This window comes from Plectropomus leopardus, chromosome 22 (genome assembly GCF_008729295.1).
Source record: "Plectropomus leopardus isolate mb chromosome 22, YSFRI_Pleo_2.0, whole genome shotgun sequence".
In the NCBI taxonomy this organism is placed as follows: Eukaryota; Metazoa; Chordata; class Actinopteri; order Perciformes; family Serranidae; genus Plectropomus; species Plectropomus leopardus.
In genome coordinates this window covers 17,626,807-17,639,588 of record NC_056484.1, presented here as the reverse complement: position 1 = coordinate 17,639,588, position 12,782 = coordinate 17,626,807, and the positions used below count along the sequence as shown (strand labels likewise).

Genomic DNA, 12,782 nt, shown 5'->3' with positions numbered 1-12,782 from the left:
TTCCCAAGCTTTTCAATAGAAAAAAATCTAAATCTGCTCGTTTATTGCAATTTGCTGGACATTTCTTGCAAAGTTGCCCATGTTTCTGAAAGAAATCAAATTAATTTGCTCTGAGTCCAAAGGTTTAAATACTTGGGAAAGGCGTATGAACGCAGCACAAGAATAATGATGTCTATCCAGGTTTCAAATGATTAATTAAAAGTTGGGATTGGAAATTCATTCTTGACCTTGGAAACAGCAGTTGGCAAGACAATCTCACCACTGCACTGGAGCTTTTGATGGTATCACACAATCTCTGTTGGTATTTCTTAACACTTTTAGGGCTTCATAGTCGCTTTAAAGTTTGGAATGAAAGATTGAAAAGAATATTTCTGATACCAGCATCCCATGGTGCTTAAAAGACACGATAAGCTTTCGTGTTATTGTGTGTGTATGTGCCTGTCTTTTTTTTCTCATCGAAACTACTTTTTAAAGTGTTAATACATAACAAACTCAGTTTCAGTGTTAGCCACTCGATGGGCTGCTGGCATCAGTGCTGCATGTGGTCAAATCAAGTGTCTTCCATCTGTCTCCGTACCTCTCTCTCCCTCATTCTGTCCTTCCTTTCCCAACTGTTTGCTCCCTGCTTCCCCTTTTCCATTTTCTCCAAGCCCCAACCGCTGTTACCGTGGCAACCACTTCTCTGCCCTGATACAGTGCGGGGAGAATTGTATCACACACACACAGTGTGACGGCTTCCCCTTCGTAGGGGTAATTGAAGCTCTTAATCCATCTGTTTCTTTTTTTGTTAGTCAAAACAAAAGCAGGAATAGCAGGATGAAAGCTTAATGCACCTCTATTAACTGGCATACAAAATGAGCAAATGACTGCAATTCCCCTATACTGAGACAAGATAAAGGGGCCAGCGTTCTCTGCCGCCATCCACATACAAAAACACACACACTGGCGAGCACCAAGACTCAAAACACGATCGCACCGACCCCAAAATACATGAGTGTTTTTCTGTGTTTATGAGAGCAGCTTCTTTGTTTCTGTCTGGTGCTGTGCTGCTGTGGTGTGGCTTAATTAAATTGAGATGGGGATTACCTGGTGTATGTGTGTATGTCTGTGTGTGTGTGTGTGTGTGTGTGTGTGTCTGTGTGCGTGCGTGCGTGTGTGTGTTGAAATGACAGTAGGGTGTTACTGTGGGAAAATGTATCCTGACTGCTACATTGTGTCAAGAAATTATGTGTTATCTTCCCAGTGAGAAATAAAGAGGATAATGAGAAGGATAATGGAGAGACATTCAGTGCACTCAATAAGAGATATCTCAGAGAAGGCATGTCATAGATTATATATAATGAGTTTGATTCCAAAATGAAAGATTTACTGTTTGATTCATTTACTGACATTTATATAAGTTTTTTTTCTTTTGATATTACAGCCCAAAATGACAGTTTGCAGGGACTTTTCTATTAAGGCAATTAATGGTGGTCAAATTTTAAGCTGCGATCATGAATAATTTTATATAGAAATGAATCTGATTATGATGTGCAGTTCCCCTCAGCTGTATGTAGCATTTTATACACACACACATATTGAAATACATTTTATAAAAAAGGCCAACCTTTAGAAATGAGCTTTCAGGACCTGCTTACAGCAAGGCACAGATTCAGCACTTTTGGTCACAAAGGGAAGGCAGGGTTAACTGCAACAGGTCAATTCTGGATTTAACATAGGAACGCAGAACAGATAGGAGGCCTGGTTAAGATGAACAAAGTGGCCTACCTGTAAAATATGGGCTCAACATCTCTGCTATATATGTAGTTCTATTATATATATATGTATATGTATATGCAATCACCCTTAAATGGTAATCTGCATGATAAATAAATGGGAAAAAATTGGTCATCCGCTTATAGTGATCAATTTGAATAGATCCCTTTCCACTGCACTTCTTGCCAGGCTGTGCTGCACTTCCAAATAAGCTCCATAAACAATATGGTTTGCCTTAGGTTTTAGAATTAGTTCAGTATTGATTTTTTTTTTTAAATTGTCAATTGAAAAACTCAGTCAAAGCAATACAGTCTAGTGGCCTTTAGAAAGATGATCTGATTTTTTTTGTTAACTTACTTGATGTGACTTTCAACACAGACACCCTTTGAAGTATTTTGTTTAGTTTGGTAGTAAGTTTAAAGTGAGAAAACCTCAATCACATCCCTAATTGCTTCCTTCGGTCTCACGCTAATTCTGCTCCGTTGCTAAAGCTGTCTGTAGTGCAAAGGCAGAACAGCTTCAAACTTCTTCCCTGCAGTGTGAGTCCGGTACAGAGCGTAAGCGGAGCAGACCAGAGTTTAGATCCCAGAGAGATGAATTCATTAACAGCAGCAGATCAGACAGCAGTGATGGATGGCCCGGGCCCGGCGCTGGACGTGCGGTAGTAAAATTTCCTCTGTGACTTCACTTATCTCTAAAGTGATGCGCGCTTAACAGCTACACTTGCTTCCTGCTTGTGTCACACAGGTCTCCCTCACACAAGCTTAAAAGAAGGCAGAAAAGAGGCTTAAATAGCGATGTAGAAGTGACTGATGGAGGGAGAAGAAGTTCCTCCATGGCCTCAGTTTGACCCCCTCTGCTCCTTGTAGTCACTCCTCTTGGTGCTGCTTCATGCTGTTTAGGAAAAGATTACCGAGTGAACAATAATGAGACGGTTGGGAAAACACACACATGGTCATACTCCCTCTGTTCAGCTATATCTCTCTGGTCCCCTTCTTGTTTCCCACAGCATTTCATGTTGCCAGCGGGGCTGCCAGGCTGTCATGTCTATCCTTTGTGTCTAGTCATGCTGAAGCTGTTGTATAACCACACACTGCTCCGGTCGGGAGGCTTAAATGACACACTGAAAATAACCTAAAACCCAACAGCATAAATTCCCGGTTATTCTGCGTCAAAAGTAGCGGCTCTGCCCTGCTGTGTCTAGAATACGTGATGTGATAAAAAACAGTGTTGTTGTTAGAAGACTCCAGCATGTTTTCTTCTGGGATCTCAGACAGGGTAAAGCAGTCAGGACCAAACAAAACATATTCATCATTTTGACAGATATTGCACTTGTAAAGTGATTTGTGGTGTAATTTTTGAGCATGTTTAAGACTTAGAGGGCCATGTTAGTGGGGTTTTTCGTGTTTATATTTATAGCACAGCCAACTGTTTTCTAAAGCATATCATAAATTTTAGATTGATTTCGTACCCTCGAGGCAGTCAGTGTTTATCTCACATTTCACTGTGGCATAAAAATTTTAGCTTTGAGAGACTCAGGGCCCTGACACATGCCTGCAGAACATGAGGTTGGGCGCTTGGTGCAAACTTTCAAGGGTGCGGAGGAAGTTTGCGCCTGATGTTGCTAAAGGAACATAACCAGCATATATCACTGCCTACTCGCTAGACGTCCCAAGTACAGAGGTTGTCTTCTTTAAGACGTTGTTTCTTTAAATATGTATGAAAATATGTCCCATGGGAGAGATGATATTTAAGCTCTGTGCAGCCCTGCACTAATAATTATCAACTTCTCCATGTTTATCATAGACTGATATATATGGAAGAAAGGTCTTTAGTCTTAGCAACCACTTAAAGTGCTTTACAACACAAGCACCATTCACATAACCCTCACCCTGACCCTACCATAAAAGGCACCACCTGCTTATCAAATACAAATTCATACACATTCACAAGCAATTTGGGGTTTAGTGTCTGACCAATGATACTTTGACATGTATATGGTGAGGGCCAGGAACTGAATATCTGACCTTTTAATTGGAGAATGCTTCACCATCTGAGCCACGCCGGCCCCTTAAAAAAGGAAAGGAAACATATCTCCCCTCTGTGATTGGCTGCTCTTCATCACATGACATGCAGTGCGCAATGCTGCACTCTTGAGCTGTTCTTTGTTTGTCTCAGAGCGCACTCGTTGCACCCTGAAAAAATAGGTACTTGAGGAAGCCTTCTGCGTGTCTACATTGACAATGATGGATTTGAGAAGTGTTGTGATAATATCATTTTTTCTACAAATATTGATTCTGACTATTTCATATTTCATTTCATATTGTGTTGTATCGTATTTCGAAATTTGGTAGCCTTTTGTTGCCTTTAGATTTTGTCAAAGCAACATCGTAGCAAATGTTAATGGACTTTTCAGTGTGTTCGAAACATTTCAACATCAGTGCCTAGACAGAGCAGCATATTTGCATATAACTTCAAACTGTATTTTTCACCTCTTCCATATTTGTGGCTTCCAGATTTTACTTTTTGACATGATATTGTCCATCCAAAGGTTTAGGATCTTGTGAGTTCAGTAATACATTTAGCAATTACTGGAAAAAAGTTGAATTGGAAGATTGTTTTTCCCCCAATTTCTTTTAATTTCTGCAATGTCCATTGAATACCACAGTTTGTGTACTTTACCCAGCAAGCTCCACTGAAAGATCACAATTTATTTCCATGACCTTGCGCTTTTAAACACATGGTAAGTTATCAAGAAGGAAAATATATAAGTATTACTGTTTTTCTCTCAGAAAAGCAGCTGCAAATTAACTAATTTCTGGCCACAATAATCACAAATCATGTTTATACTGACTTTTTCATACTTCCTTGTTACCACATAGCAGCAGGGCACTTACTGGTGGTTAAATGTGAAATTTTAGGTGTTCCTTAATATTTTGTGAAATGCACTCCGACGAGACAGCTGATACCAACGTGTGTATAACTACTGTTAATATGTAGCTGGAGCCAACATCTGGTTAGCTTAGCTTAGCATGAAGACTAGTGGTTCCAGGAAATAACTGGTCCCAGCCAAATAGTCTAAAAAAACCCCCACAAGATTGTTGTTTTTACCCTTTAGATTTAGTGCAGATTTTATAACGCAACATGTTCATATATGAGCTTTAGATTTGTAACATTTGGACAGAGCCAGGTATTTCCCCGTCTCCAGTCTTTGTGCTACACTAAAACTGAGAGGTGAGACTGAAATCGATCTTAACTCTTAGCAGTAAAGCAAATACGCATTGACCTGTTCCTTAAAATACACCAGTGAGATTGTTCATGCATGACTTCCTCTGCAGAACCATCCAACAGCATATTACTAATGACAAAATGCAGATCCTCACAGGACAGAAGAATCCTGCTTTTTTTTTACACATAAACTATGATAAAAAAATGTTGCTGAAGGTAATTAATACTCATTGATGCTTTTCTGTGGTGGTACTTTACTGCACTTCACCCCTTGGATTTTCTTTATCCTTTCCCTTTTCTTCTCTCCTCGTCCTCCTCCTGCCCCTCCCCATCTCTTTACATCCTACTACAGAAGTGACTGCGGAGCACAGTTTGGCAGTGACTGTACTGGCCATCTGGTGTTCTCCGTGTGTGTGTGTATGTGTGTGTGTTTGTCCTTGTATTTTTGGATGTTGACAGCAGATTAGGATGAACCTCTCATAAAACAGAGCTGCAATGTGCGTGTTGAATCTGGATGGTATTTACAACACCGTGCTGCGCTGTGTGACGCTTTATTGATCGTTTCGATATAGATTGACTCAATATAGCATGTAATATCAGGCACAGAGATGTGACTTTGTGCTGCATTGTTTGACTGTCTCTTTGCTTGCGTTTCCGTTCCTCAGTTTCTGTTTCTCTAAGATTAAACAACCAGTTGAAAGGGCTGAAAAGCACAACACCATTATCTCTTTGTGTCAAGAAAAATAATTAACCTACTTGAAGATAAATGCTTAGTGTAAACAAATAAGGTAGAGTACATTTAGGTGCTATTATTCCTAATGTTAAATAGGCTATAATACATTTCTGTGAAAGCTTTTGATTTGTATAGAAGAGAAATAAATCTCCCAATAGTTGTGTTTAAAGTGTTTATGTGCAAATCTGTGTACAAAGCAATATGTGCTTCCTGTACCTCATTTGTTTCACTGGCACCAACATTACAACAAAGAAAGCACCAGACAAAACAACTCAAACTCACATATTAGCCTCTGGTGCTGCTGACAGTCTGCAATATTACACACTTTATTAACCTGATCTGTATCAAAAAAATCTATATCTTAGCCTTAGTCTTCAAATATATATGCAAATCTGCAGCTGTACTCCTCCCAGCTGCGAGGTTTCTCAGAGGGGCATTATTTATCTTTGACTAGGAAACTCAACACTTAATACAGCAGCTCTTGAATGCAATTGGCCAGAATTAAAAGAGATGTAACCACATGTTGTTTTTTCTGTGGTATTAACAGTATTTGATAAGCGTTGATCCCGTATTTGAGGATCTGTCGCGATTTAGAGCTTATGGATTTTAGTTTTTTTACCTTTCCAATTCCATCCTTTTAATGCTATATCAGAACAGTATTATATATATATATATATATATATATATATATATACACATAATATATATTATATTTATCTATATATATATATATATATATATATATATATATATATATAAATCAATTTTAATTACATCTTTTAGTTCTGTATAGTTGCATTTAAAGCCGGGGAAGATATATGGAAAAAGCAAGCTGCAGCTCCCCTCTCTGTCCTAAGCCCCTCCCACCAGATAACCAGGAGCATACACTGGGATACTGTATAAGTTTCCAATACATTAATTTATTTAATCCCCACTGTCCCTCCGCCTCTCCGGTGCTCTCTGCTCTCTTCCGGTGTGGACTTTGTCGCTGGGAGGAGAGCGGGCAGCAGCTCAGAGATGGAGTTGCTGTAGTGGCAAAGCGCGGAGCTTAGGGCAGACACACAGCAACAGAATTTCAGGTGCAATGAAAGTGAAACTTAATCATTCATTCTGCTAGGTGTAAAAGTTTACATTGACTCAGAAACAGCAGTTCCTTTCATCCATCAATCAGATTAAGTCAGTTGTGAAAAGATCGACAGATCAATTATCCACCCCATGAATGACAAACTGCTGCAGAGGAAAAAAAATAACTCTACCTGCACTATACTCACAGACCCCTAAAAACCTTTAAATTTAGAGAAGGGATACAGAGTTACACAAAAGGAAAGAAAAAATAATAAAAGGAAATTTTGTGCTGATCAACTCATCTTTCCTCTGCAGATGGAACATCGGCATCGTAAGAAGGAGACCTCTGCACCTGCTAGCACCCACCACTTGTTTGTCCATGTGAAGAGTCTGATGAGCGCCAATCTGGGGGAGGAGCTAGAAGTCTTCTTCCACATTTATGATGGACGGGAGAACCGGCCACTCAGGTAGACACTCGGAAAGAAATAATCCCCTACTGTGCTGTATTTTTTTTCACAACGTGCCAGTATTCAAAAGGTTAAGGTAGTTCTTGTTTTTGCTGGTGTATTTTGGATGCTCGTGTTTTGGATGCATAACCCATACCAATGTAATTAAGGTAAGAGTGGCGATTGCAAGGGGGCCCTTGAAATGGCTCCACCCTCTGATGTCAAAAAGACTGCTCTAATTATAATCATGAAGACTGATTAAATGAAGCAGGTTGTTAAAGCGCACTTGGACACATAAAAGTGGGCAAGGCCATGCTCCTTTGTCATATAAAAAAAGTGTCTGTGCTGTCCACATCAAAGAGTCTATCATCCTGGGAGGCTGCAAACATCACTTGCACCCACATACTGCTGACGGGGCGTCGGCCAAATACAAGACTGTGTTTAAACTCCCTGGTTTTATAGTTCAAAGAGAAAAGATTCCATTTCATGTCACAAACAAGTGGATTCGTCAGGCGAGGAAAACGAGTGGGTTGAAAATGAGCACAGTAACGCTGCAGCTTCTTTTGATAAGTCATGCTTGTGTTTGACGCTCACTCTCCGCCCCACACGGTCACATCCCAAGAACAAGGGCGGCATTGATGGGACTTTTATTATTTTGTTTCAGCATAAAGTAGCTTAACTTCTGTTCCTGTTGAAATCCAGAGAATAATTCATCACATTACTGGCAGAAAATCAAACTTTTGTCAAACTTGGTTGACCTAAGATTCTTTAAATCTTGCATAGAGACTTTGTGGTTTCCACAATAATGAATAATAGCTGGTGGAAAATGAGTTTTGATTTTTTCAGGAGGTGTTCAGGGCCTTTTTGTTATGCCTTTGCATGATAGCCGTGGCCAGAGGCATTATGTTTTTGGGTTGTCCAACTGTCCCATTCTCAGAACGCAATATCTCATTGAGGAAATTCCTGCAATTGGATTTAAGGTTTAACTGATTAGATTTTGGTGGTCATAGGTCAAAGGTCATTGTGACCTTGCATTCATCTCATTCTCTTGATCACGATATCTAGAGAATGCATTGAGGATTTTTTTCAAATTTGGCACAAACCTCTAAATGTAAGAACAAACTGCTTAGATAGTGGTGATCAAAGTTTTTTTTCCATAACTCAAAAATGTGTACGCTAATTATGACAAGCTTTCACAAATATGTCTTATAGGATAAAATGATGAAGTAGTGACAGTTTATATCCAAACGGTCAAAGGTCGGCTTTGCTGTGGCATACAGAAAGGGGAGACGTTTGGTCAGAGACTGAATTACTGACACTAATGTTGGGTGTCCACTTTGAAACTGTGCTGGTTGTATGGATCTTCTGTGCAGCTGGGGGGAAGATGTCTGTGAAGCATCCACATTTTCATAGACATGGGTGTAAACTGTAAATGCAGCTTAACAGGTTTGCAGAGTTTTTTGTTATGTGGTTTATCTGGAAAAAAAATGAGCACAAACACGAAGTATCACTGGATCAAAAGCACTTTTAATAAATAAGATATTGCTCTCCTGCCTCCTTTTAGCTCAAACATCCCACTTCTTGATGTAAGGTAAAAGGTTTGGCAATTATGAAGGTACATTTTAGAGACTACTCCCAACCCACACTTTGTCTTGAAGTGGGTAATTAGCGTCAAGTGATATCATAATAAATTTCACTTGAAGCATGCATGCATTTAAAGTGGATTTACAGCTCGTTGTCTGGAACAGAATAAAGTCGGCTTTTCTGCTTAAAAGATATCGAACAGCAACTTTGGAAAGTCAAAATTCTACACAAATCGTATTTTCTTTTAATCAAACTGAAAACAAATAACAATAAATATTAAATTAACAAACAGATACAAAGCTCTGTTTTAATCTTCTTTCCAAAATCAGCTAATTATTATTTTCTACCAGTTTTGGGGGATAAATGCAGTCATAGGCCTTCACCATTGCGCCTTAGTGGTTATGTCTTCGAGGAAAATCTTGCAGGGGCAGCTTGCCAGCGTTGTCTCTCACTGTCTGGTCGCACACATAAACAAAGACGCACACACACATTTGCGCAAGATGCCTGGCACAGAGCCATTTCGACACTTCCCTCTGTGTTGGTGCTTCTCTCTCTCTCTCTCTGTGTGTGTGTGTGCGTGTGTGTGTGTGTGTGCGCACGCAAGCACGCGCGCATGTGTGTGTGCGTGCGTGTGTGCGCGTGCGTCAGAGACCAGATGGGGATCTGACCCGTTGTCTTAGCACCATGCCAACACCAGCAGCCCCTTTGCACCACGGTAGCTTCTTTGTGTACAATACAGGCTTCTTTTCTGGACACATACTGTGGCACACTGTAGCATGCTCACACATGAGGCTGTTGCTCTTTTGGACTTGTAAGATTTGGTGGTGTTCCAGATCAAACACCCTTCATACTGCCTTACTCTTTTCTCTCAATGCTTAGAAGCTCTTTCCTTCTCCGTTTAAGTATAACCTCCACTTAACTCTAACAAGGTCACCCTTTGATGACTTGATGTGTGTGTTTTCTGGTCATTTGGTGTGAACTCCAGTGGCCCAGTGTCACTGTCTTGTCTTCCATGTGGCCTTTGGGGGTAGATTTAGGTTTTTTTGCAAGGGGGAGGCAACAGTGCCAGTTAATTTAGCCAGTATTTTACACACCAGTCGCTCACTCTCCCATCCCCCTCCTCTGCCCCCTCGCCCAGCTCCTAATGCAATCATCGATATCAGGAGAGGGAATAGCAAGCGCAGTGTGGGCCCAGAGGGGAGGGAAATCGGCCATTCATGTTATGTTAATACGAGCGGTGATAGAGCGAGATAAGGTCCCGCTAAGGGACACTGGTCCTCTTAGCTCGGGTGATCAACACGCTGCAGCTGTGAGGGAGAAGAGTCGATGGCAGGGGAGGGCGAGAGACTCTTGCATGTGTGTCTGTGTTTGCAGGAGTGGCTGTTAATTGGCAGTTGGGGTTTCGACAATACAGCGCTAATTAGGATTCGGGAAAAAACGTGCTCAAGTCTCATGCCTAATGCATAGGAATCCGTCTCCATATGGCTGGATAAATGGCCTGGAAAGTTACAGAGAGCAGCTAATGAGAAACAACCGCATCTAAATCAAATTGGCTCTCAACTGGTTCATTCCAATATGCACAATAAAAGGAAACTTTACTGAAGGAATACATGTATGAAAAATCATAAGCATTTGTATAATTAATTATCAGAAGCTTAATTAATTCAAACACGAGCGCCCACTGCCCTACATACACAAAACACTGCAATACAGTACAAAAAGCAGCCTTTATTTACATCATGAAGGCAACTTTTAAACTCTTGTAATAAGAGCTTTTAATAGATCAGACTATTATAAAACATACTAATCCATTGTCGCCGTATGCAGCATGAAGTCAAGTTATATAGGATCTGTTGGGATAAATTCGGCTCTTGTGTGAATGAGGCCTACTGTAGCTCGCGCCTGCTAACCATGCCAGAGACTTGGCTCATTGTCAGGCGCTGGTGCATTACAAGGTTTTCTCTCTGCTTATCGGTGGACTGTGAAAGTCACCTAACTGGATTAGCCTTCAGCTCGCCAGCCAGGATGAGACGGGCCCAGCAGGATGCCTCCGCTGCCTCTCTTTGAGCGTGTGTGCGAGATAGAGAGAGAGAGAGGACGGAGTACAAAGAGAATGAAAAGGCGATCTGTGTCCGTCCTTTCTGTTTTTGCCCGACATGCACTTAATTCCCACCCACCCCCTGCACAAAGGCAGGGTGCCAGGGCATTTGAGGCCAGAGTTGTTATTTCGAGTTGAGTTATTCTGTTCTGTGAATGTCTTAGATGTCATGTTCTAATAGAGTATTCAAAAACTGTTCAAAGTATGATTCAGTGTGGCTTAGACAAGAAGCCAGACAATTTACTTGTCCAATTGTCTCATTGTGGATGCTTTCAGTTTTATTATTAGCTGTAGGGATGACAACATTGGTCTGTCTGTCAGCTTGTCATTCCAACAGTTTGATCCAGACTGAAATACATCAACAGCTTTCAGATTGCCATCAAATTTTGACCATACATTTATGCTTGCCAGAGGTTGAACCCTATTGACTTTGGTCTTTCCCTGACTTTTCCTCTAGCACTACCAGAGGGTTGACTCCACGTAATGTAACATAATGGCAAATGTATTTTCTATAGCTCCTGTGTTGATGTGTGGCAATGTTTTGTTTACCATCAGGTATATTTCTGTTTTCTCTGCTAGCTGAAACTATGTTTGAATAGAGTTTAAATTTGATATGTTCAAAAAAAGCTGGGCAAGTGAGACAAGGGGGGAAAAAACATAATCATGAGTCCTTGAAAAGTCATGGAAAAGTTTTGAAATGTTGTCCATGAAAACGTGTGGGAACTCTATATTTGGTTTAGACAGTCGTTGTTGAAAAGGGTGTCCCAAAGTTTTTGGGTAAAGAAGTTTCACTGAAAAATATCTGTGATTAATCAAAGGTTAGGGTTTAGGACTATGGGTTATGGTTCGGGCTGGAGGACTGGGGCAATGAGAAGACAACACAAGCCTGAATTTTTTTAGCATCAGTTTTCAGTTTGCATGTAAGATAGCATGACAATTGGCCCCTTTTTTAGCATGCAGGTTGCAGTAACATTAGCCATAAACAATAGCTAGAAAAAAAGAATACTTTGTAAGACAGCTGCACTGTTACTTATAGTTTTCAGTTGATTTGTCAAACTCTTAGATTTGTCATTTACCAGTTTCCTCTGGCACATCTGGCACTAAACTTTTTTTAGGATCACCTCAGCAAATACTATGAGAGCAAGTTGTTGTCACAAAACTATCATTAAGTTTAAATGTCCTTGTGTGAGAATAACCAATATAAATCATGCTGACACCTTATGAATAACATTTGATTACTGTATAATTTATGGGCTTTGGGGTTTTTGAGTGTAATTAATATAGGCCTGTAAATTTAAAAAGTTCAGCATTGGAATACTGATTTGGAGTTGATTACCATGGCAGTGAACAAAATTCTGAAGCATTCTGGTGAGCCCTACTTTTTTAATTTGCTGACTATTCTTTCAACTCCATTATCAGTCAAAATGTTTTATTTGTTCAGTACTTTGGTTGACAAAATACCCGTAGAATGCATTACATAGAGTGGATTTTTCCATTGGATTTTTGATTATTGTAGAAAATAAACTCAGGCAAAAGTTCATTATGCTAACATGTTTTGTTCATCAAGACAGTCTTAATAAATGAACACTACTCTTTTGATTTTTGAAGCGTGACTGCAATTCCAGAAGTAAAAAGCTAACATTTAGCTATTATTGGACGACATTATGGTTGCATGACTGAATGTTACCATCATGATTTTTTTATAAATAGCTGTAAAGCTGCATACGGCATGATGAGGTTCTGTTGTCTCATTTAGCTTCTTGTTAGCAACAACCTTTTTTTTACACATAAACACTTCAGAATCCAAAAGTGTGATATTAATTAGAGATTTTTTTTCAAAGAACAAAATGTGAACGTCTCTTTAGATGGTGTT

General features: G+C 40.0%; 1 protein-coding gene across 4 annotated transcripts in view; it reads left to right on the top strand.

Annotated features, from left to right (window-relative positions):
• dock4b (dedicator of cytokinesis 4b) overlaps nucleotides 1–12,782 on the top strand; it is a 166,579-nt gene that overhangs the window by 58,170 nt on the left and 95,627 nt on the right. For all 4 annotated transcript variants that reach the window (XM_042511801.1, XM_042511802.1, XM_042511799.1 and 1 more), the window contains exon 9: nucleotides 7,097–7,248. In XM_042511801.1, the coding sequence (XP_042367735.1) occupies nucleotides 7,097–7,248 (152 nt within the window). The remainder of the gene's footprint in view (nucleotides 1–7,096; nucleotides 7,249–12,782) is intronic.